The following is a 25998-nucleotide window of genomic DNA, read 5'->3' on the forward strand; positions in this document are numbered from 1 at the left end:
AGTTAAGTGCTGTTTATGTTGGCGGTTCAGTGCAGTCATTAAGTGCCATCAATATGAATAAGTCTTTAAATGTCCACAGCTGGATTGACACAAGCCTCATTCTGATCAGTGTCTGTGTTTATAGAGTGCAACACATTTCAAGTGAAAGAGAAGTCAATTTCATTTGTAATATCCAATGTTCACTGTCTTTCACATTTCTTGATATTTGTTGCAGTAATGAAATTCCAAATGAGTGAAATCATTAGGAATTTTGAAAAGTAAAATTCCTTATTAACCTATTTATTAAAAACAAAATCACGTTCTAGATTTTGCACCAAACTTTTTCACATGAGAGCATCTCTGTGAGTCTCTCCTAAAGCTCAGATCCATCTCGTGGGTAGATCAAGCTGTTGACACTAAAACTGTTATAAAAATGTCCATTAAATTGTCCACTCTGTCCTCCACTGCTGAGCGTATTGTAGTAAACTCCTCTGTTGAAGTGCAAGCTGGAGTCCCCGTGCTCTGTCGCCACAGTAACGTCCTGTTGCTGCTGCGGTGCATTGTGGGAAGTGTGGTAAGGAGACAGGGCTGCCGTAATGTTCCTATTAGCCAACTCATTGACCAGTCCGATTGCCCCCTGTGATCTGTTGGGGGAGCTGAGACTGGACATGGCGCTGTAGAAGTTGTTAAAACACGGTGAGCTCGCCGCATGTCCCTTGTGGTTTTGGTGATGTTCTTCTAGTTCAGGAGAGGACTGTCCCAGGAGAGATGGGGGGCTTTCAGGGGACTTAAGGGAGGAGCCCACCCCCCCAGGCCGCTCAGGGCCCTCTTGGACTTTAGAGGAGCTCACGGAAGACACAGGTCCGGAAGAGCTGGGGTCTGAGCGGCGCTTTCTTTTCCTCCTGAAGTTTCCGTTGTCAAACATTTTCTCACAGTTTGGGTCCAGCGTCCAGTAGTTCCCTTTACCTGCAAGCAGAGGACATATATTAGAACAAAGTAATACTGATTTGAATCAATACAAGTCAGTAGATACAAAGATTATAGCAATATTTCAATTTTGGCCAGTGTGTTGAAATTAAAATTCAATATTCACATATACAAAACGGTATACACATTGCAATAGAATCTAATTTATCTGGACAAATATCAAATTATTAAATTGTCCACAGATTATTAAAAAGTATATAACTGACAGCATAAATATCTCTGGATCTGAATTTGTAATTTTTTAAAGAAAATTTTATATAATTACATAATGAATTGATAATAATAATAATAATAATAATAATAATAAAAATGTTTCTGCAATTTTACATCTATGCAATTTAATTAAGTGTATGAAAAAAAAAATGTGATCGGGACTATATATGCATATTTTTGTGCATTTAAATTTTAAATTCATGAAAAAAAAACCAAAAAAACCCTGTGTTTATATTTTTATTTATTTTTATTTATTTATTTTACTATTTTTATTTATTTTAAAAAAAAAAAAATCTTAAAATATATTCCCTAATCACTTTTGGATTGTCTTTCACCTTCACCTGAACTTTAATTCATTTTTAAGATTAAGCACCAAACATTTTTACCATCTAATAAAGTCATGCCTATTTCCAATGTTTGTATGAAATTATTTGACACATTTTCTTGATGAATTATTTGTTTGTATTTTATCCAGTGTAACCACAAAGTGTGTGAGTGAAAAGCACTACAACGGGTCAAACAAAATAGACATTGGAGTTGTTTTACGCACCTGGGTCGTCCTCGTCTCTTGGCACCTTCTTGAAGCAGTCGTTCAGAGACAGGTTGTGCCGGATTGAGTTTTGCCAGCCCGCTTTGCTCTTTTTATAAAACGGGAAATTATCCGCCACGTACTGGTAAATCTGGCTCAACGTCAGCTTTTTGTCGTGCGCATTTTGGATAGCCATTGCGATCAGCGCGGAATACGAATAAGGCGGGCGCACCAACTTCAGCAGCTCCTCCTGACTCGCTATTGACAACCACCCGAGATCCGTACCTCCAAACCCGGGCGAGTTGGTGATGAACTGCCGCTGTGATCCGTACGATGGAGGGATGAACGGGGCCGGACTGCTGGCGTGGTGCAGATACGCGGCAGATGTGGAGTTCACGGCGGGACCATTGAGCCACAAGTACGGGTTGGTAGATGAGGTGTAGTCCCCGAGCGCGTGAGGGCCGTATCCCGGGGGTCTTTGCGCGCTCTGGACGCTCTGCTGGTGATGGTACATGGAGCTGAGGTTGTCACAGTAAACCGCGGTCATGTCCTCGCCTTTCTGGGGCGCAGGGTGGGGTGTAGCGTGGCTGTGGTGGCTGCTGTGCTGGTGGTGGTGCGGTTGGAGAGGGTCTATGGAGTTCATCCCAGAGTCCAAGAGACGAGAGACGAAAAGTGTCTGTGAATGAACTGGAGGACTGACTGGAGTTTGGAGTGAGTTTGATCAAAACATAAAGACTCAAAGGAAGAGCAGCCACCACGAGGATGGGAATGAGACAGGAGCCAATGGGAAGGCGTGGAGGTGAGAGGGGGCGTGGTGAAGTTCATTCAGCAAAATATGTCTCATGTTCTCCTCCATCAGCAGTGGGTACAGAACAGCAGAGCCTTAACTATTAGTTCACAGCCTGTGCGCTTTAACTTGTTATGCTCACGTGCATCCTATCGCTACATGCCTTGTTTAACTCATGATTTAAAAGCAATCAGTGTGCTACAATTTTGGGCCTGCTTCATTCTTGTCCTCCTGAGACCCGGCCCATTCATGTGTGTCCTTTGTAGCGGACATTGAGTAAGTCTGTCTTGTAAATGTTCTGAGATACATGATCCTTCCATTTCAATGCAGACACACAACAAAATAACTCTTATTAAGCACTTTTAAATCTTTCTATTCTGATCGTAATGATTCAAGATCTTGTCAAGACATTTAAAAAGGAAAAAATAGCATTTCTACTACTCTTATATAAATATACCATGACTTTCTAAGTACTGTTTAGTTTGAAAGTCTTGTAAATAGCAAAAATCCTAACCTATCTTTGGTACTTGTTTTTGTTTTAAAGACTTGAAATTACTTGAAGCTCAAAGCAGACGACTTGGACTTGACTTGGACTTCTGTTTCTGTGACATGAGATTTGACTTGGACTTGCCTGTTTCTTTGACTTGGAACTTGACTCGGACTTGAGGTGAAAGACTTGAAACTTATTTGCGAAACAACGACTTGGTCCCACCTCTGTGCCCAGGATACAAAATTAACTCAACAAGAGTTAGGAGTTACTTTGAGGCTGCACTATGACAAAAAAATAATAATTAAAAGGGAGTCTAAACATTTTTTTAGACAATTTTAATAGTTTGTCAGGTCTTCAAAAAAGCTGTTATTGTTCAGTTGTTAACTTCACATTGATTTAACACCAAAATGTCCCCGGTGTCCATTACAGAGGATATGTTACAAAATTATAAATAAAATAAAATTAACAAAATCTAAATCTAAGATGTTCATTTACCTCCAAATAGAGAGAAAATCACAAAAATATGTATTGCAACACACTTTTTTCTTTGGGAGGACATGTCTTCTGTATTTCATTATTCTAGTCTGCCAGTCACAATCAATAAATCACAGAGGTTGGGACCACGTCACACAAACCCATTAGGTGACAGCCTATGTGAATAATAATTCTGACACTAAATTATTAACACACACCGTCATCTGCGCTAGCAATAGTCCTACTGTATTCACGCATGACGAAGAATTAGGAAAACAAAACATCCAGCACTTGGTGACCCTTCAAGTTTGATCATTGTCCAAGTCTGCAGCTATTCCTGGATAGCTTCCTTATTGGTTTCTTTAGGTCTTATAGCGCCATCTTATGTTTAACTCAGGAGTCGTGTCACGACTGTCACACTAATTAAAATAATATTCGTGTCTGACCACAAGATGGCGCCGTGTTGCTGTTGTTTCATTGAGATAAGCTGAAAAGAGCTTCTAAATGTGGTACTCACGTACACCACCAGAGGGAGACAAAGACCGAAAAGTCAAAGACCTGAGATTTTATGAATGAAGCTCGTCCTTCATATGGGAACATTGAAAAGTAGGCAACTAAAAAGTAAAAAAAAAGTATACACACACACACACACACACACACACACACACACACACACACACACACACACACACACACACACACACACACATCACTATCTATCTATCTATCTATCTATCTATATATATATATATATATATATATATATATATATATATATAGATATAGATATAGATATATATATATATATATATATATATATATATATATAGATATAGATAGATATAGATAGATAGATATATAGATATATAGATATATATATAGATATAGATAGATATCGATATATAGATAGATATCGATATCTATCGCAATACCAAGCGATGGTAATATCAGGAAAAAGGAACAAGAGAACCTAGAGAAATTCTCTCAGCCTGGAAAGTGAAGGCATCAGTGGTGCCTGTGGTGATGGGAGCACTTGGGGCCGTAACCCCCAAACTGGAAGAGTGGCTACAACGGATACTGGGACAAAAAAAACAGACATCTCAGTCTAGAAAAGTGCAGTACTGGGAACAGCAAAGATACTGCACAGAACTCTCAGGCTCCCAGGCCTCTGGTAGAGGATAAGCCATTATATCCTAGAATGATTCTTCAGCCGGTTTCACGTCGTGGAGACCGTCTGACCTTGCAGCATTAGGATTTGTTCACTCAATGGTAGACAGGTACTTTTTTTCATTTAACCAATCGCTGCTATTTGGTTGTGACGTATGTAATGTGCCGCTATCAGGGCTTATTGGTATATTAAGCTTTTCCCAAATCCCGTTTGAAGAAGGCCAATAACATCTTTCATCTTGATAAAATTCACCAAACATTCTCTTTGTTCCGGCTTTAAATCCTTGATCTCAGGAATCGTTGCCAACACAGAATATCTGGCTCTTCGCTGATTGGCTGGTGCTTGAACTCACACTTCCAGGGTTTTTGCAAATTGTCTAGTGTATTTTGATTCCTGACCTAGTCGCTGGAGAGAAATGAAAGTGAGCGGAGGCACTAGGTGGCGCCAACCTGGCTAACCATATCCTCCTGGGACCCAAAAAAAAAAAAGTGTATTGCAATATAATTATTTTGTGTGTGTGTGTGTGTGTGTGTGTGATTTTCTCTCTATTTGGAGGTAAATGAACACCTTAGTATTTAGATTTTGTTCATTTTATTTTTATTTATAATTTTATAACATATCCTCTGTAATGGACACTGGGGACATTTTGGTCTTAAATCCATGTAAAATTAACAACCGAACAAAAGCACATTTTTTGATGACCAAAATCTAATTCCTGGGCATAATAGTACCCTATAATCCCCCAGCCCTATTTAGGCAGAGGAACCTAGTCACCCCATTAAGAGTCAAAACACTCAAAAGACAGACTGGTTAATTCATCGTCCACTACAAAGGACACAAATGAGTGGGCCGGGTCTCAGGAGGATACAGGTCTATGAATGATATTTGCTGAAGCACCTGGAACAAAGGCTATACAAGAAGAACTATGGTTTAAAAAAATGAATGAGAGAAAAAAATCCAATCAAAACTATTTGACTCTGTATTGGCTCTCCATCTCTCTAGCCACAGGGTAATTGTGCCGCTGTAGCACTCGGAGTCTCTCAGTCTGACTGTAATGCTATAATATTGGGGTTAGCTTCAACAATAATCCCCTCCAGCTCATCGCACGTCACAGAAAACCCAACTATGAGAACGTGAGACAGTGGTATGGGCCCTCTGAAGTTTTCCCCTTTTTAAGTAGTTTATGAATTATTCTTTTATTCTCTCTTTACTTTTGAGGGGTTTGGGGGAGTGAGAAGAAATGTGGATTTGCAAAGAGACCACAGCCACATAAAGCAATGATTTGTCATATTTTGTCAGAGGTTGGTGTCAGTTTTATGGTTGTTTGAAAAGCAAAAGAAATAAACCAAAACTTTATTGCATATGAAGCAACTGACAAACCCAACCACAGAAAAGCATGGGAAAGAGTCAACCTCATCCAATTTGGTCACAGACAAAGAAATGGGGAAACGTAGGCCTGCTGGTTATAACATGATTGGTGATGTGACATTTGTGAATGATTCAGCTCTTTTGAACGATTCCTTACTATGAACGGATGGATCCGGATGCCATTTTTTAACCGAACTTTAACCGAACCAAATAATTTTCCTTCCAATTAGTATGCATTTTTTGTACAGAAGCAGAACAGACAGCACAACTGACAGCTTTGTGCACAAAAAATATAAATAAATAAATAAATAAATAAACAAACAAATAAATTAATAATAATAATAATAATATAATAATAATAATAATAATAATAATAATAATAATAATAGCTATAAAAATATTAGGTATAGTGCTACATTTTATATAGATTTTCATAAAGGTAAACTCAATTCCACTGTCAGTTCATTTTAAACAAATCTTGCCCAAGGAAATTTTGTAGATAAAATATAATATAAGCTCTTGTGTTTGCTTCTGTCATATGAACATGAACATGAATGGATCTAAAAGATGCAGATCCTTCAAATGAGCCAAAAGCCCCATCACAAAAAATTATAATAGTGATTTGATTTGTAATATCTGACCAGTTCTTCAGCAGTTTGAAAAAGTCACATATTTGGAACTGAATGGAATACAGTTAAGATGTTGTGTCCAATGTTTTGGTGGCATCTGGTGGCAAAACCTCTAATTACAACTGTCTAATTGTGCTGTGTGGGTATATACAGTTAGCCTGATTCATCAGCAGCTTTCATGTCGTAGAAACCATCTGACCTCGCAGCATTAGGATTCGTTCGCTCTACGGTAGATGGGTACTTTTTAAAATTTAACCAATCGCTGCTATTTGGTCGTGACATATGTAATGCACCGCTAACGGGGGTAACTGGTATATTAAGCTTTTTCCAAAGAAGGACAATAACGTCTTTCCCCTTGATAAAATTCCCTAAATTTTCTCAAAATCCTCGATCTCAGGATTTCGTTGCCAACACAGAATGTCTGGCTGTTGGCTGATGGGCTGGTGGCCGAATTCACACTTCCAGGGTTTTTGTGAATCATCTAGTGTATTCAGATTCCTGACCTAGTCGCTGGAGTGAAATGAAATTGAGCGGAGGCACTATGTGGCGCCAGTCTGACTAATAGACAGCAGTTTTGTAAAATGATACTTTTCAGAATGTCATTAACATTCCTTAAGATAAAGCTAACTAGAAGCACTGCCCTGTCTCATTCTCCATTTCAGTTGAAAATCAAACACCTTAATGAGTGTTGGGGTGTTTTTAATATAATTTATTATAATGAATTTATTTATTTATTATTATTAATATCTGACAGCGTTTTCCCGTATGTGTGCAAAAATCTGATTAAACTGAAGCCAAGAGAAGTATAAAAATATCGCAGACGTAAAATGAAAAAGACATCTAAGAACTTTTCATGGATATATAACACGCCTGGTTTCTATATTTCACAAACATTGAGAGAAACATGTTTTGAAGTTCATCTCTCCCTCAATGGCCGTGTTGTGTGTTATCAATAGCGCTCATGCTCAGGTTAGCACGCAGCCCTGTAATGGATCAGTGGGGGGCAGAGAAGCAAATTTGTCAATGCAAAGAGCTTTTTATTTGTATTTCCGAAACATTTAGTTTATTGAGGAGAGACACAGGCTGCTGCTGTTGCTCCTGGTCTATTTCAGTCTGATATTTCTGCCCTATGTGAATCCAGCACTGTTAAACTGATGGAGAGGGTTTACTCAGGAAGCCATAGGAAATAAACATGTGCAGTTATATCTCTGTAGCCTCACTCAAGCAAACACACAGACCAGAGACTGTATAGGAAAATGGGGCCAGTGATGAGAGGCAGAAAGAGTCCCATTTACTTGTACTTAGGAATGTGGAGGCAACTTCATATGAATCAATTTAGTAATTAATTTTCAACATTTCAGCGCAGTTTATGTCAGGAGTTTTTGGTTTATAATGAAAATAAACGGCCGTATATTACACAAAATGTGTTCTTGTGAGCTTTAAGCCATATTATAATGTTGTTACCTCCTCAAAAACCTGAAGTTGTGTTTTGTTTCATTCACATATCTTGGAGTAATGATTTATTATTAGTCTGTCTATTAAGGATTTGGACTTAATGTTTTGGAGTTGATCCGGAAGGTGTCATTCAGTTACTACAATATAATCATGGCTACTTTAAATCCTGTTTTACCACATTTTTTTTTACCCTCACAAGTTGGAACAGGGTTTTCTGTTTGAGAGAAGAACTCAGCATAGGTAATGTGGGGTTTGTAAGTTAAACATGTGTGAATGAAACAAAACACAACTCCTTTCTGATGACGAAATTATATTATTACCTGAAAATAGCATAAAATGATCCTTTTTACATATTATCACTTCATGAATTTATTTAAGATTGTCTAAAAACACAATTCAAATATTGGCTGAGATAGACACAAAAGTGAAAAGTGTAGATTCATGAAGTAAAAAAAATATATCATCATAACCACAGCGGTGGAGGGGCAGAATACACTGAACAAAAATAACTTGTACTCGCACCTTTTGAATAAATGTTACTGCTGTAATATCAGGTACAATTTATTTGTCAGTATTAACTGAATTTTTGAATGTCAGTATTTCATGAATTTATTGTTTAATTGTTACTCAGTTTTTAGTTATAGTTATATTTATGTAAATAAATTGAGTAAAATATATAAAATATTGTCATAATTAATTGCATTGCTGTGATGAAATAATTAAGTAAATATTCTATGTCTAGTATTTATTGATGTATAATCACTTGTAAATTTTTTATACAGCACTTTTCCACCTTCAAGGAACCACTAGGGGCGAGGTGGATTAAGTGTCTTGACCAAGGACACAATGACAGCATTCATTGTTCAAATCACAATGATTCCTAATGATTTTGTTTGTTTGTTTGTTTTATGTTGAGATCAGTGGACAAACGCTCTTACCAAATGAGCCCCAGCTCAAATACTTTGCTGCCGAGTGCAGGGACTTATCTAGAAGAACTTTGGTGTCACTTAGTATTTCTGGGTTTGTGAGTAGCAACTGTAAAACCTTTAAAACGTATTGGTGATTCTATAGTAGAACTTACTCCTTAAACACAACACTTCGACTACATGAGTAAAATAAGTACATTTTGTCCATTACTATTAAATAAGTTGTAGTTCTCACATAATTATGTTATTTCAGTGAAAAAATTACAACAAATGATTCAATATATTTTACTACCCCAAGAAGTGATCTTATACAAACCCACCAATCACAGAGCAAGAACTTATTTCTTTTTCAGCTCTTCATCTTGATTATTTCTTTCTAATTTAACTTCAAAACACAATATAGGGCTCATGGTTTGGTTTGTAGAGAAAGACTAAGGAAATGCCTGTGGTCACGGTCTACTGTATACTCCATAGTGGCTTTATAAACATATGGAGCGCTAACATGTCAAGTAGCCACAGAAACGAGCTGCTCTGTGTCACTACTGTGCTATGGAAGTCAGTCCTATATACAGGCTGGTATATGCTGCTATTATCCCCGCACAAGTATATCTGGCTTCATACTTTTCTGTTTATGAAATGAAACAATAGAGCAAGGCGAGGGTTCAGCCACAGAAACCAGACAGAACATGCAACAATGTAAAGTCAGCAGAGTTCAAGGAGACAGTGGGTTTCACCATGTTTGGGAGGAAGGCTTTTTGCACAAAGGAAAACAAACTGCTAAAATGGGAAAAGAGAGTCACTACAATGTAACGCAAATTGTATAAACAATCTGAAAGTTGTGGGAAACATGTTGGCTGATTCATGACGTTTGAGTGAATACTTGTCTGTGTTTCTAAGTGTCAGCTCTGTGATTGGCTGATTGTTGTGGTGCATCAATAACTACAATCATGTATAAACAGATGATGGATGACTAAAGTACGCAGATACAAACACATCACTTGAAAATCACACATTAGGTTCCTATTCTCAAATTAAACACATTGTTCATATTAATATTCTTTCTTTGGTTATGTAGAGGTCTCTAAATGTGGATGTGTTGATGCTGACAGTTATCATTTATGATTTTTTAAAAACACACAGATTTCTTAAAACATTTAGGCATTGGTTCCCAAAGACTGGGTCTCAAGAGACTCTTTTGGGTTGCCTTGTCACAATCTGCATGTAGGTCTGCAATATACATATACATACATCTCCGTGCAGCCTCTTGATCCTGACTTTTTCTCCTCCCGCTCCTCACTTCTTCTCCATGCACCCTCCTCCTCCTCTTCATTCATTGTTTCAAACTTGAGAAATACTAATTGTTCAGAGAAACACGAAGTTCAATAATGTCACAAATTTATTTTGTGATTTACGAATAATGTCGATTGACTTGTGTTGTGAAGATTTTAGATTTTTAAAATATGGGTCCCCAGAAAAAAAGTTTGGGAAACACTGTATTAAGGTGCACTATTATTGTGCCTGTCTGCAAATTTGTCTTGCCTGCATTTGACCCATCCTTCATTGCTGTTGATGCTTCCTCTCAGGAGCAGTGGATACCTGACAACCCACCTCCAGATCTTGAGCTGTAGGTTTGGTCAGGACTAACTTCACCAGGGGATTTTACGCCGTGAGTGCCTTGAAGAGCGCTATATAAAAAATGTGACCATTTTGGTTTGATGGGTTAAACCAGATTGTGTGGAGGAAACCCCCCAAGACACAACATTCAAACTTCTCCTGGGAATCAAACCCTGAACCTTCTTGCTGTGAGGTCTGAGTGTTTGCCACAGCAGCCGCTTAATGAATATGGGAGTTCAACAAATCATTGAGGGTAGGATACATGTTTACTGCTGTCTATTGTTGATGAAAATGTTCCAAATGTGTTTATGTTCCACTCAGATTAACACAATTCAGTTTGTTGGATTAAGGAGGAAAATGTTAAGACAAAACATTTTGGCTGTGCACGTAAAAGTTCCATGTTGTTACGGATGTGAACTAGCCAAGAGATGATCACCTAAAGTTGTTGCTCATTTACTGAATCATGTACATGTTAATATGAGTCAGTTTGATTCATATTTCTCTTTCCCTGCTCCTTTGTGCCAGTCTAAACTGTGTGGAGGGTAATTAGGCCCAGGAGCGGAGCGCTGGTTTGGATGCCACTGCAGTAGGTCTTATTCCTTAAACAGGCAGGACTGGAGCAGTGGAGTCTGTGATGTGCCATCCAACTTTAAAATAGTGCTTTTTCTGAGCACTGCTTCTTCAAAGACTCTTCTCTCTTTCATTCTTTCCTTTTTCCCTTCTGTGCCAGGCTGCTCTGCTCAGCTCTGAAAACTCCAAATGCAAAAAGCAGTCAAAAAGACAACATGTGGTCAGTGCCATGGTTTGATTGGCTGATTAGAGATACCTGGCTTAAGTAGAGCATGTATCTATGCAACCAGTTTTATTTTAGCACAGTTCAACAGATAAATAACTAAACTGTGACAATCCAAATGTATTGTCACAGGTGGAGCAAACTGGGGGAAAAGTGGCTGCCAAAATGTGACTGCGGTGATCACGTCAGTTATGTGTATTGTTAAAGTTTTGATGCTAAAACAGTCTGTGGAACATGGGCCCTGGTGATCAATAGGCATTCTGTGTTTAAATTCACTGAGAGTCTTTCAATAAAAAAACAGGCTTTGTATTGTAATGACTTTTTTACTAATGGTTTTGCTTTTAAAAAGGCACACAACATCATTAACTGGGGCATTCTTATTCTAATCTCCCCCTAAGCTTTCCGAAACACTTTCCTCTTTGTATGCTCAGTGGAGGGGGAGCCACCTGACCGCTCTGCCCCGTCCAAAACCTCTCGTTTGGGGTGGTCCTGTAGCACAGCATCTCCAAAACCACGTCTCTGCTCTTTATGTGGTCCAGCTACAGTCCTGATGCCAGCTCTGTTCCCTTCTCTCCTTTCACAAAACCCTCCTAAGTTAAACTAGCTGCTTTTTGTTGACTTTTCTGGCGTCTGAGGAGCTTGTAAGAGGTTGTAGCCTATTTGAGACTCACAGGAAGAGGGTCTGTGCAACTGTAGCAGGTGCAAAGACAAGAGTCAATGACAGCTTTGTCCAGATTGAAGATGTATTATAGTCCAGCGTGTGCCCTTCTACCGTTTGGGAACATGGAGCAGAAGTCAAGTGATCAGTCGGGAAATTCACGACTGAGCAAATATATTCTTTGCATATCTTCTAGGTGCATAACTTTTCTGGTGGAAGGACATCTGCTTGTCTCCATGATATTGCTATTGCTGAAATGTCCCAGAGTCAAGTTACTCAAGTTACATGTCAGATCTGCAGATAAGTGACCCTGCTTGTTACAGGCCCAGGCCTTCATTTCTAAGTTTGTTTTGTGTGCCTTAATTTCTTTTGCTGGCTGTCCTGATTCCTGCTGTGGGAGCCCTGGTCTGTGATTGGTGGGGTTTGTCTATGCCCACCTCACCTGCGACCACCTCCCCCTATTTAAGGAGACTGCCAGCACCTGTTTGGGGCTGCTGGCCTTTGTGACCAGTCTGCCATTTTGTGTTAGTGTGTGTCTCTTTCGTGTCAGTCACTTGTTTGTACTAGTACGTGTCTGATGTTGTTTGTTGTGTTGATACACTTGTTTTGTTTTGTGCCTTTTTAAATTTGTCACTCGATTCTATTTGTGGGTTTATGTGGTTTTACTTTGGGGCACTTTTGTGTGTCCCTTAGTTTAATCATCTAATTTTTGTGTAAACCTACGTGACCTGTTTTTTGGCACAAAACTTGTTTGTTACTTCTGTTTTTTTGTTTCTTAGCTTAGGTTATTTTCTGTATATATTTTAGTCAGTTCGTTAATTTACATTTTACATTCCTGTTAATTAAACATTATTTAATTTAGTCCATTACCATTCTTGGTTCTTTGTTACTTCCCCTGTCCCTAGCAGAGCTGGGTCATAACACTGCTGTCATTAAGAAGGCATGTTTTTCAAGACTTAAAAGCCCCTGTAATTCAGTAAATACAAGTAATATACGTTTAACGTAATACTGTACAACATTTTAGGCAAAACAATAACTTCCCACGGATACAAGCAGATGACAGACACTCCCTCCAAAAAGTTGCACACTGCACCTTGAAGAATTCTCATCTAAAACAAGGACAGTTTAATTTGAAAATATTTGTCTTTCTAATCAGCTCATCAGGGATCATATTGTAATTTGTTTCACTGAGCTCCGCATGCCAGTCTCCATAGCTCTAGATCTTCTCCAATGGGAAGTCCAGTGTGTGTCATGATGTTTTATGGCTGTAGCTGGAATGGCTCCACATTTGATCCTGTGTAATATGTGTGATATACGCTGTGTGAGGAGCAGGTCTCCCTTGGGCCCTCAGTGATTTCATGGGGCTCTGGGGGTGACCTCTGGAACAAAGGGGGCGCTGTGTTTGCCTGAGATGGTCCCAGCTGCATCCACCTGTTCCACTGTCCTGTGCCAACACTGAACTTATGTAATAAATGTTCACATACAGTAATCACTCAGCATACACTTCTATACATGTAACTGCCATTCTTAGCAGTTTTGTGTTTTTGGAGTTGGAATTGTGCAACTATATGACAGATAATTTGTTCCATTAGATTTTAAATATTAAATACAGCTCATTTTCTCACTTTGAAATTTTTACCTCTGAAAAAAAATGTTTGAATTGTTTCTATTCTGAATTTTAATTGCTGGAATTTTAAGTGTACATTTTCCAAGATGTTTCAAATTCAAAATAAAAAATCGCCTTTTAAATATTCAGCACAAATATCGTCAAGACCTCGAATTCAACAGTCAAAATTCCGATTGTAAAATTGGCAGTGAAAAATATCGTGATATCGTATCATCAAAAGTCACAATAATATCTGTCACAATATACTGAATCACCAGTTTCTTTGCTTAAATACATGATTTTATAGTAGCAACAGCTTATAAACATCGGGAACTACATATCCCATGATTCATGTCAGTGTAGACAACATGAAGAAATATGTTTTTGACTTGAATTCTTGGGATTATGATGGAAATAATTCACACCAAAATCTTGTCAAGGTATTTTAAAAGCAAAAAGGTGTCTTCAAAATTCTTCAAAAAGGCTCTTCAAAATATCACAATAAATATCGTACAGTGAGATGCATGTCGTGATAATATCGTACCTAGAGATTTGGATATTGTTATATCCCTATAGTGAATCTTTAAAAACAAAATCACAACATTTCCAAGCCATTATCATGTTACAAAACAACTGTCAAAAAGCAAGAAGAAACTTCACACTTTTATGATTATTTACACATATTTATCAAACAATAGTTCAATCCCTCTTTCATTTTCATTCACACTGTAAAATAAATGACCATTTCTACAGTGTCAGACAAACTTTATGAAATCAAACTTTCTGAATGAAAAAGTAAGTTGGACATAAAGTCAGATAAAAGCACTCTTATTTAATTATATTTTTTTACGATCTATATGACCTCAATAATCACTCTAATGATGAACCAAATAATCTTGAAATTCTTATGTATTTAAACTTGTAACCAGTCCAGAGGTGATATTTGGTGGAGACTTTAATCATCGTCGTCGTCACGGCTGCTGTGACTGAGTAAAGAAGCAAACAGAGCTGCTCCCAGTGCGACTGCTGCTACTCCTGCTACTGCCACCCCTCCGGCCACAACGGCATTTTTTACCTAGAAGATACAAAAATATACACTTTACTTTAACTTGGAGGTGTAACAAAATCATCTGATAAATATGTCAATATAAACTATCATCTAGTGTCAAGGACTGGATGTAAAATTAGCTAACAAATCAGGATCTTTCATCACGTTTCTAATCAGCTAATTTTTGTCTTGAGATTTTGTCTAATCAGGTTTTATTCAGAAAGACATCTGCTTCTCCTCTGGACTGGATTATGTGAAACTGGCCCATTGTTTCTGCTCTGTTAACATGTGATCAACTCATCAGTGCAGAGAGGAGACAGGGCACTGGGAGTTTCATCAACACAAGTAAACTAAACTTATCATTCACGTGAGCATAGGTGGTCAAATACAACCAACTCTTTCACTTTATATTCAAATAGTCTTTCTATGGTCACGTTTTATATAGAGCTTTTCCAAAACGCTAACAACAAAAATACAAAAATAAATAACACCAAAAAATAACATTAAACAACTTCCACTTCCAAATTTTCTGAAATGCATGGGATTCTTATATTCTTGTATTTATCAGTTCATATTTCAGTCTTCTCCTTTTCAAACTGAGTCTTGTTTTTGAAACTAAAATCTCAATCAGAAAATTTGCAAATAGATTTTCTTCAAAAGTATATATATTTTTTTATTTTCAGTGTGTGCAATTAAAATACATGCTTCTAGCGTTCTACTTGTAGTTTTTGTCTATTGATCATGATTGTGGGCGCACTTGTTTTGTAGTTTGTTGCTGAACGACAGCCTCACCTGTCTGGACTCTGGTTTGCCATAGCGCAGGTTGGTGACAAAGTGTTCACAGTTGTATGTGGCCACATTATAGGGCAGCACCCGTCCAACTAGTTTCAGGGCGTCCCTCACGATGTTGTTTGGGTTCCGGCGTTCATATTTGTGGTCCAGCAGGTTGTTGACATAGAAACGGTCTGAACCCACTACGTCCCAGATCTTCTCACACTTCACCACTGCACTGCTGCTGTCAAAGTACTGTGCAAGACTAACCAGCCCCGACACATCACCATCCATGTTGGCTGAGGACAAAATGAGCATATGATGTTATATAATAATTATTATTTTATTATACTTTTGAAAAATAAAGTTTCTCCTTACAGCTCTGTATTTAACTACTCTGACTGTACCTAGTTTAGAAATGTAAAAAGTCATATCCTATGCCATATCAAAATACATATAATGCCACGAAAGCAGGAGTCTGGTTAACTAAGGGGGACCACATAAAGTATTAGTAGAGAAACTTTATTACCAAAGTTATCAGTATAAACAATGATTACAACTTTTAATCTTAATGTATGTGATCTAAGTAGCTGATCTAACATGCACTACCCCACTACTTCCCTATCAGAGATCAAATGTTATTTTTAAAATGATCACTTACTTGGTGGGATCAAATGGACCACTTCATTTTGTCCAACGTAGATGGCCCAGTGTTCATAAACCCCTCTGTGAATCTCAATCAAGTCTCCAGGCTTTGGAGGGTTGTCAAACTATAAAAGAAATATGCATTACAGTAACAGAATCAGTGCAATAATTATTACATTCTGATCGGTATACGGTTCAGAGTTTGAGTCAATAATTAATACTTTAAAGCCATTTCATATCAGTAAATTATAGTCTATAGAATAAGGGAAATTATTTGTAAAACAACATTTACAATTCACTGATATTATCTCATGGGATAATTGAATTGAATTGAACACAAAATAAATACTACATAAATCATTAACAAACAGTTAACAAATGTGTTGCAGACTCACCAGTGTCGGGGCCATGTCTTTTCCTGACAGTTCCTCGAGCAGCCTCCACTCTCTATCAGTGCAAATGAAACTTAAGGGTTATGTTTCAGCAGAAGTGTAATAACTGCTATAAAAAACTATAAAAACAAGCATGTGATAGGACATGTGGAAACAAATAACTGACGCTGCATCCATGAATCATTAACTTGCAAGCCGATAGCAGGTCACTATCAGAGGGAGAAGGCTAAGTTTCTGTTTCTGTGAAATGCATAGTCACTCTACTTATGGTGTAGGAAAAAATAAAAAATCAAGTAGTAGAAGTAAATGTATGTTAACGGTTTGGCTCTAAAAACATCTGGTAACATCTAAGAATTATAATGCTTCCTAATATCAACATTTCTGTTATCATCACTATCACCCTACATAAAGTGAGGTTTTGATGAGGATAACAGATTAAAAGTATGAAAGTGTTACAGTGTTGTTTGAACTTTAACACCAGAAATGTGTTGTGTGGTATATGAGATTTAAACCATTGCATATACTTCGCAAGAGTGACTATAGAATCCACTGTTGTACAGGAACAAGCCAACTGTCTCATTAATCATAAGAGGAAGTCCTCACTTAGACCACAAGTCCTAATCCAGCGCAGGATGTTTAGAGAATCCCTCACTCGGATCTATTCACTTTTATTATGAAATACATCTGGAATACACTATGCTCCCTGCCAAGAGCCTCCTTTTACACAGTCCCCTCTGTTTCATATGCTCTGGTGTTCCTCACTTCACTGACAGCAGACACAAGCCAGAGATATCTGACACCCCCATCCATCTCTGCTCTGATCCATCAGCTCTGTGCTTCACAATAAGAGCACCTGTTTCACTAACTAGATGCACTTTCATATGGCTTATGTAATGTTAAAATGCAAACTGATCACTCAAGGGACAGTTGAGAGTTGACAGGTTTTTGGTTGAGGCTATTTCTGTATTGGAAAATTACTAAGTGCAGAGACATATCCAGAAATAAAACAAGTACATTTTCAGCTTGCATGGTTTACACATTTGTTTAAGTCACAGATTTTATCCCAAAATCAGTATCTCATACATGTAAAGTTATTTCAACAGTGGCAGTTGAGTTGTTTACCTCTTGTCTGAAAGGTTTGTGGTTCCTCTCAGCTCTTACTGCCTTTGTGCCATTGGAAAAGGCACTTGACCTCTTTCTAGTTGCAGAACTGCTATTTCAATAATTAGCCTATTCCTTATTGTATTGCAATATTCTGCATTACAAAGAAGAAATTCAGTTTGTCAGCTGGACAAAAGTTTATTTGGTTGAATATGTTTTGCAGCTCATGCCAGTCTATTTCAAGCCTACAGACACTGTAAGACAGAAACTGCTCCACCCAAAGGACAAAACACTGAGCTACAACCAAAGCAATATACTCCATTCAGTGTAATGAAGACTGCAGTGAACGCTACATTGGAAAAACAAAACAGCCACTTCACAAGAGGATGTACCAACACAGATGAGAGAGCAACACAGGACCTCAGTCTGCTGTACATCTCCACCTAAAAGCCACGGGTCACTTCTTTGAGGACAGTGAGGTACAGATACGAGCCAAAGAAAAGAATTGGTTTGAGTGGGAAGTTAAAGAAGTTATTTTTGTTAAGAAAGAGAATCCTTTTTTAAACAGAAATGGAGGACTCTGACACCATCCCCAACTCCATCCTCAAACCTAAATAAAAACAAAGAGAGAACAATAGGTGTAGCAAGGTCAGATCCAAAGGTGTGAAAGCCCCATTATGGGCCTGAATGGTTGTGCTAATATGACCCCACACTCAGTGCAAGTTCAACAGGCCTACTAACAACTAACATAAACTGTAAACAAGTAGATGTGTTAGTTTCAGAGTAATTTCAGTGTAGTTAGCTCCTCCTTGCAGATAGAAGGAAGTGGTCACCAGTATTTTGACCAGAACTGAAGAAGCACCTGGGATGAGCTGAGAAACATATTCAAACAAATAAATTTGAATTTATGAATTTCTCCTTTGCCATGGATTCTACCTGGACGACTGAGGGATTTTTCACACATATTCTGCATTGCTTTTCTGATGAAGGGTCTGTCATCTGCTTGTCTACATGGAGATGTTATTGCTTTACTTGGAATGTTCCATGGTATGACATTAAACAAATCCATCTTGCATTTATTCATTACAGGTGTTTCTATGGCTCAAAAATGCAATAATTATCTCTTTGAGTAGGGTTGCCTCTCTGCAGATCTGACCTGTAATGTAGCCCATAGTGGTTGCCTTTGAGATAGATAGGTTTAATCTCTACTGTGGAACATTCCAGACAAAGCAATAACATCTCCCTGAAGACAAGCAGGTGAGAAACTCTCCACCAGAAAAGTTGCACAGTGCACTTTTAATGAACAATCAAAAATAGTCAAATATTTGTCATAATAACATGCAAATGTTTAGTATCATGCATGCCAGCGTTTTTATATGATCTAGTATAAGTTTGTCCCTCTTGTCAGCAGATCCCGACTTCACTTGAGACTGCATTGTTCTTCCTTGATTAAAGTAGCTCTTCTTTTAGGGCACAGAATCACTGAGTAAGCACCGTTACCCTTCTCTTTTACTGTAGAGCTCCTGCTATTTCGGCTGTGCTCAATACGACATTAAAAAGCTTGGAAAAGGAGAGTTGCATTAGCATTTCAAAGACACACATCGAACGCAGCATCTGTCTGTCTGTGAGGCCGCTGTGAGATCTAACTTATGCAGTCAATGGAGAAGGATTAGAGACAACCAGAATAAAGCCCAAATCAAATACGAAAAGTATAGATTGAAGTGCAAAAGGTCAAAGGTCAGACGGACATTGACAGAATTTTTAACAATCAAATGGTATAGAGTGGAACCAGTTATACCATGTGATAATGGATATTTAGTACAATGCAGCACACAGCCAATATCTAATATTTACATTTCTGATAATAATAATAATCTACCTTTGTGTACTTTTGAGATTGTGTGACCCTAAGTGACTTCTGCAGTTCCTTGGCAGCAACTGAAGTGATGGAAATGGGTCACTGGACAAACCCCAAGCCCATTTCCAGGTTGATTGATAACACTTTTTGTTTCTATTGTGATTTGGCCATTTTTTTCTACAAGGAAACTGGAACAACATTGAAACAAAATCTGAATTGTGTGAGTGTTTTTATAGCTAAATATATCTAGAAATAAAAAGTATTCTTACAGTAAATGAGGTTGTTTCTCCACACATCTGAGACTGAGATATTAATCTTAAATGAGCACTATGGAACTTTTTGATTGGGGGTTGTTTCTATGGATATGTCATTGCTAGGCCTTGAAAGTTCCACACTACGACATTAAATCGCTCTACCTTACTAGTCCAATGAGGTTCATTTGATCTTCTGATATTTTATGTTATTAGGTTCTTTTTTCAGACCAAGAGTTGTTTTCATACCTGACAGTTTTGACTGCTCACTAGTGCTCTTCCTCAGAGTGGTCACATGATGTTGCTGTGTCCGCTCAGCTGATTTAAACAGGTTTTGGCATCATCTTCCTACCGGTGGAGGCAGGACGACAGCGCCACCTGCAGTCCGACTTCCTCAGGACAGTATCTCAAGTGTGTGAGAGTAAAAAAAAAACCTCGTCCCAGTTTCTATTCCCGTGGGCACGTTTCCATATTTCTGTAGATGGCACAGTCTTCCTGCCTGTGACCTGTGTCAGCTGACCAGACACGTCACAGCAACATCACGTGACCACTCTGAGGAAGACCACTAGTGAGCAGTCAAAACTGTCAGGTATGAAAACAAACTCTTGGTCGCTCTATCTTAGATTACTTACATTTTTTGTACATTACAGACATTCTGACTGTGAGTGGGGTTGCCTCTCCACAGATCTGACCTGTAACTCTGATTTGGTCTCCATGAAGATAGAAAGGCTTAATACCACACTGTGAAACATTCCAGACAAAGCAACAACAACTCTGTGGAGAAAAGCATTTGAAGAACCCTCCACCAGAAAAGTTACACAATGCACCTTTAATTTTCATTCAAATTTCATCAAAAGAAATCCTACTGCCCATATTGCAAAACATTTCTTGCACTGGAATTGGCCTGAGCTGTACCCATCCCAAACAACACAGCGCCCTGAACCATAAATCACTCCAGTGTCCGGGTGGCAGAAGTCATGGATCATCCTACAATAGTGTCATTAAAGTCAGATCAATCCAAAAGTGCCACCTCTGCCCCGGCCCCGCTCGGGACGCTCCCACGGTGCGTTCAAGAAGGTGGGAAAAACTTTGACGCACTTTGGTATGTTTGCTAAAGCTACTGCTCATATTTGCACAGAGACACAAAGCCACTCTGGTCTCTCTGGCACCAAATGAAAGACGTTTTTACAGCAAATAGACAAGCTTTTTTACCCACAATCCTCTGCTCTTCTCCAAATGCAACTGGCCAAATTTGAGAAAAATGAGATGCCAGTTGTCATGGTGATTGATCAGAGGAGAGAGGAGGGGAAAGGTTGTTTACTCTGATATAGTTTCCATTTGGGTGCCATGACATAACATTGCGGGATATTGGACGATGTGGGTGAAAAAAACAACAACATGTAAATGTGTGTGAATAAACATTTTATTATAGGATTAAGTAAGTGACTCTGCAGTTTTATCACAATCTTTAGACTGAAAATGAACTCCTTGGGTGCTATTACTTGTACTTGTACTTGTATAACTCTTCTGTTTTTGACTATTAATGTAATACTAAAAATTTAGAATTTTACCATTGATTTTAATGGAAAGAGCTCACTCTATTGGATGTCTTATTATGCAAGGAAATCAGAACAACACTGGAAAAAAATCTGAATTGTGTGTGTGTTCTTAAAAATATCTAGAAAAAAACAAACAAACAAAAAAAAAACAGACGATGCCAAAGTGCCTTTTAGTTACACTTTTATTTAATTATGTCTTAACTTGTATTTAATCTTTTTAAAGGGACTAATTAAGTGACTCCGCAGTTTTATCATAACATTTAGACTGAAAATTTACTCCTTGAGTGCTGTTACATTTTGTATAACTCTTCTGTTTTTGACTATTTATGTAATACTAATATTGTGTGTGTGTTTATGGTTAAAAATAGCTAGAAAAAAGAGAAAAAAAACAGATGGTGCCAAAGAGTCTTTTATTTACACTTTTATTTAGTTATGTCTTAACTTGTTATGTCATAACGGGACTAATTAAGTGACTCCGCAGTTTTATCACCTTTATAACCTTTTGACTGAAAATTTACTTCTTGGGTGCTATTATGCTTTGTTATTAATGTAAAACTAAAAACTGACAATTTTACCATTGACTTTAATGGAAAGAGCTCACTGTATTGGATTTCTTATTATGCAAGGAAATTGGAAACACATTGGAACAAAATTTGAATTGTGTGTTTTTATGGTTAAAAATATCTGGAAAAAAGAGAAAAAAAAACAAGAGATGGTGCCAAAATGCCTTTTACTTACACTTCTATTTAAACATTTCTTAACTTCTATTTACTCTTTTTAAACTTTTAACATCTTGAATCTTTGTAACTGTTGTAATTTTTTGCACCTTTTATCACTACATTTTCACTAAACGCACATTTTTCTTTATATATTTTTAACACCATGCATAATTTCTGTGTTCAGTCATGGCAATATGATTTATGATTATGTTAACTGACTGAAGAAAAAATAAACTAAACTTATTCATCATGCTTCACAGATGACATGTTTAACTACTGAGCAGAGAAACCAACTTTAAACCAACAGCCAACCAGGAGCTTGTGCGTAAGTGGTAGCTACATCCTTTTCAAGTGTAATTCTAGGTAGTTCATCATTGAAGCAGACATAATTTTCATGCTTTTTGTGGAACATTTGACAACCACTAATCTATTGTAAATGTATATCTCACAACACTGTGCATTGTACTGTCTAGACTCTAGACTCCACCAACTGTACAAACAATGACTTCTTCCCCAGATGTTATCCTGTTACTGAGAACCTCCTTCGTGCCAGGCTCTTGTTGACGAGATGCCAGCCACTGTTGAGCTGTCATCTCCAAAACTCAGAAGACATGCCAGAGTGAGTCATGGTAGTAGCAGCAGAGGATTATGGGAGATCTAAAACAGGCCGGTGGTCTCCTACACACATTTCCGGCTCCTGTTCAATCAAACAAATTCAGTCAGAATAGACACTGGGCGGCTATTTTGATCCAGGCTAACAATTAATCATCAGTGAGAGTGACACAACCAGTGATTCAGTGTACAAGTCAACAATGTACGCTTTCTCCTGGTGGTTTAAAATACATATAACTTATTTGCTGTTGAGATATGCAGCCCTAAGTCAATCATATTACCAGAAAGATAACAGCAGTGTCCGTTTATGATTGTCCTCATCGCCACAGAGACATATGGGTAATTTACAAGGCCCAAGTTGGAACTGAACCCTCAAACGACAGAGGCTGCAAGGTTTTTATTAGACCACTGGGCCTCTGAGAAGTAAGGACCATAACTTTACATCATACTGTAATTAAAAGATGATAGGCACTTCCCAAGGTGTCAGCGAATGGAGCAATTTACTTTTCACATGGGGTCTGGCGTAAGTGCTCGATACGTAACAGGCCGATCATAATGTAGCTAAAGTTTATATTTAAAGCCACTTCGCTACAGTGAATCTCTCCTCTGTATTTCCTATAGACACTCCTATGGCTGTATAACTGTGTGTATCTGACAGAATGGGAACAGAAGCCACAAAGTTAATCAAACTTCAAGATTAATTTGTCACTTTTTGCAGCAGAAGGCAGGAGATGATTCACAGAGATCTCCTCCTCCTCACCCTCCTCCTTCTCTGGTCCCCTCAGAGAGCTCCTCCGAGTGACACCTATATTCTAGTTTGAAAGGTGCCCAGCGGTCACTGACTCACTCTAAATAAACTGTGCCCACTTTCTGTTGCGATGGGAAGGATGCCAAACTGATACGGAAAAATGCTCACATGTATCCTGTTATGTTAAGACAGTTTATGTCACTATAAATGTAAGAACAAGCCACCCTTTTCACTGAATTGGAAGTACATATATTCTTTGTTGGAAGTGAAATAGATGAGAAGTTCAAAAGGGTTTATTCTCTGTTCAACAATCAAAAGTTTTTAAGTTTTTAAAGATGGTAAAATGTGCTGTACTTTTCATAGAGGTGACCGATGGCATTTTTGACCCATACTTGTACTGCTAAGCAAGAGGGACAAAACATCAAATCTTTAATGCAGATCTCTTTAAGAAGTGTACTCTTTAAGATGTGTACTTTATTTATCATGTTGTTGGGTCCCATGTAGCACATACGTGAACAAAACTGAAACAGACTTAATTTTAAGACCACTACAAAGTATAAGGGTAGACTGGTGTTGTCCCTGAATGCTTCATGTCTTCAGCGAGAGAGACGTCATGTGTCTCAACAAACAGATTACATCATGATGTCTCAGTCAGAAGTGTGAAGAAGAGTGTTAAATAAAGCATCTGTCTTTGTCAGAAACAGTTTGAAGTTGCTGAGAATGTTTCCATTAAACATCAGTGCTTTAGAACAGGGCTGTAAGGAAGAGCCACTGAACCAGCTTTTATGTGATTAAAGGAGTGTTCTTCTTTTGTGAAAGTGCAACTAATTTTCTTCTTTTTGAAGAAAACCTGACAAAAAAAGATATAAATGATTCTTACTATAATGACCACCAACTCTCACGTGGTGTATCATTCTGTAGGGCTGGGAGATATGACGATTTTGTCTTATTAAAAACAAGTAAATATTGCTTCCAATCTTAATGTTCTGAACTTAAACAAAACACACTTTTAATTATTGCCATTTAACACCTTCCTCCAAAGTCTCATCTCTTCTCCAAACCACATGTTATCACAGACAGACCAAAGCATGTTTTTGATGATGAGAGACATTTGAATTTCTAGAGTAATTTCACATCCTTCCTGATTTTGATATAACCTCTAGTGAAAAATAAGTCAGTTTTCTATCAACCCTCAAGGACACTTTAGCAGAACACAGCCCTGCCCCTCTCCTGTCTTTCCTGTCTGCAACTGGTCAGCTGATGTCCTGTCACTACCCAACTGTTTTAACAATGGTCCTGAGACTCAGATGATGGATCACCCCTTATCTTCTCCTACTGTGGAAGAGCATGGTTTGGTTACAGGCTGCCTTTCTGAGCCTATGAAAAGCTTGGCGCCCTCTTCTGTCTCTGAATGGGAGGTGTCTAGGCCTGATCCTACACTGAAGGAGAAGAGGGGGGGGGGATTCTCTGTCCCACTGACGGATGACTTGGGGTTTGTTGAACAGGATCCAGGACATCGTTACCGAGACGATCTGACAGGGCTCGGAGGCTGCCAGGGTCCAGTGGGCTGTGAGCAATGCCATATAGTCTGAACAGCTGCAGGGAGGGAAGGAAGAGAGGGAAGAGAGAGAGAAAGAGAGAGAGAGACTGAGCACCTGCAAGAAGCACATGCATCAGCTACTTCAGCCACAGAAGAATCAATACGAATGTGTGGGGTTGGAAATCTGCAAGCTCTAAAAATGAAAAGAAACTCTAGAGCTGGACCTGTCTGTTGTGTAACTGTGCTCAGCTTCTCAAAGTGTATTACAGTACTCCATTATTCATACACTCCACACTCAGTGCTGGTAAACTACTTCTATAGCGTGACAGTCACATTGCTCCTAATCTCCAAAGATAAAACACTCACATAAATAGGCGAGATGTGTAGTTTCTTAAGGGACATTTACAGTATATACAGTATATACACTGTATATACACTGCTCAGAACTGGAATTGAACTGTAAGCATTCTGGTTATAAGACAACCCCTGAACCTGGAGGCGCCAATTGCCCTCAGTGCCACTAATGGTTGAGGCCTCAGAGCAATTTCATTTTCTTTTAATATGACATAAAGTGAAAATATTTTTTTCTTTTAGAAAACACCATCAAAATAGTATATAATTGTCAAATTTATTTTAACTGTCAAAGCATCACCCCTTTCATGTTAGAATGGACTAGTCAGCTTGACCTGATTTGAACAGAATCACAGCATAATCATAATCATATGTAATGACTCTAAACAAAAATGTAATTGCAAAACAATAAAACTACTTTCAGTTCTGGTTAAGTTTCCAATCCACCATAATTCAAATAAAGATGTGCATGTCAACAACAACAAAACAGTGCATTATAGTGTGGGTCCCAAACTCAAGTTCGCCTAGGGCCCCAAAATTGTTAACTCCACCATTGGACGACCACTCTCTTTAAAGATGCATTTTGTAATTTTTTTGTTGACGGTCTGCTTGTTTCTGAACTGCTTGTTTCTATGGATATGTCACTGATGTGCCTGGAATGTTCCACAGACAAACTGCTCTACTTTATATTTATTCAACTGCAGGTGATTTTGTAGCTCAACATAAT

General features: G+C 38.1%; 2 protein-coding genes across 2 annotated transcripts; both read right to left on the reverse strand.

The window, feature by feature from the left end:
* Positions 1 to 352: 352 nt before the first annotated feature.
* foxi2 (forkhead box I2) lies at positions 353 to 2391 on the reverse strand. The gene is made up of 2 exons (XM_020919765.1): positions 1730 to 2391; positions 353 to 945 (listed from the first exon to the last, which is right to left on the reverse strand). Exons 1-2 carry the CDS (start codon positions 2349 to 2351, stop codon positions 353 to 355), a joined length of 1215 nt encoding a protein of 404 aa, XP_020775424.1. The 5' UTR covers positions 2352 to 2391.
* An 11947-nt stretch (positions 2392 to 14338) lies between these two features.
* LOC110155599 (phospholipase A and acyltransferase 3-like) lies at positions 14339 to 16691 on the reverse strand. The gene is made up of 4 exons (XM_020919735.2): positions 16536 to 16691; positions 16157 to 16265; positions 15517 to 15794; positions 14339 to 14751 (listed from the first exon to the last, which is right to left on the reverse strand). Exons 1-4 carry the CDS (start codon positions 16548 to 16550, stop codon positions 14632 to 14634), a joined length of 522 nt encoding a protein of 173 aa, XP_020775394.2. The 5' UTR covers positions 16551 to 16691; the 3' UTR covers positions 14339 to 14631.
* Between the last annotated feature and the right edge of the window lie 9307 nt (positions 16692 to 25998).

The sequence above is a fragment of the Boleophthalmus pectinirostris genome, unplaced genomic scaffold (assembly GCF_026225935.1).
Source record: "Boleophthalmus pectinirostris isolate CB_2022bp ecotype Guang Dong unplaced genomic scaffold, ASM2622593v1 HiC_scaffold_10, whole genome shotgun sequence".
In the NCBI taxonomy this organism is placed as follows: domain Eukaryota; kingdom Metazoa; phylum Chordata; class Actinopteri; order Gobiiformes; family Gobiidae; genus Boleophthalmus; species Boleophthalmus pectinirostris.

Coding starts and splice junctions, on each gene's coding strand:
- foxi2 (XM_020919765.1), bottom strand. CDS start 2,351: ATGAACTCCATAGACCCTCTCCAACCGCACCACCACCAGCACAGCAGC. Junction 946..1,729: donor AAGAGACGAGGACGACCCAG/GTGCGTAAAACA, acceptor CTCTGCTTGCAG/GTAAAGGGAACTACTGGACG.
- LOC110155599 (XM_020919735.2), bottom strand. Junction 15,795..16,156: donor GGTCCATTTGATCCCACCAA/GTAAGTGATCAT, acceptor TTTTGTCCTCAG/CCAACATGGATGGTGATGTG. Junction 14,752..15,516: donor GCAAACCAGAGTCCAGACAG/GTGAGGCTGTCG, acceptor TGTATCTTCTAG/GTAAAAAATGCCGTTGTGGC.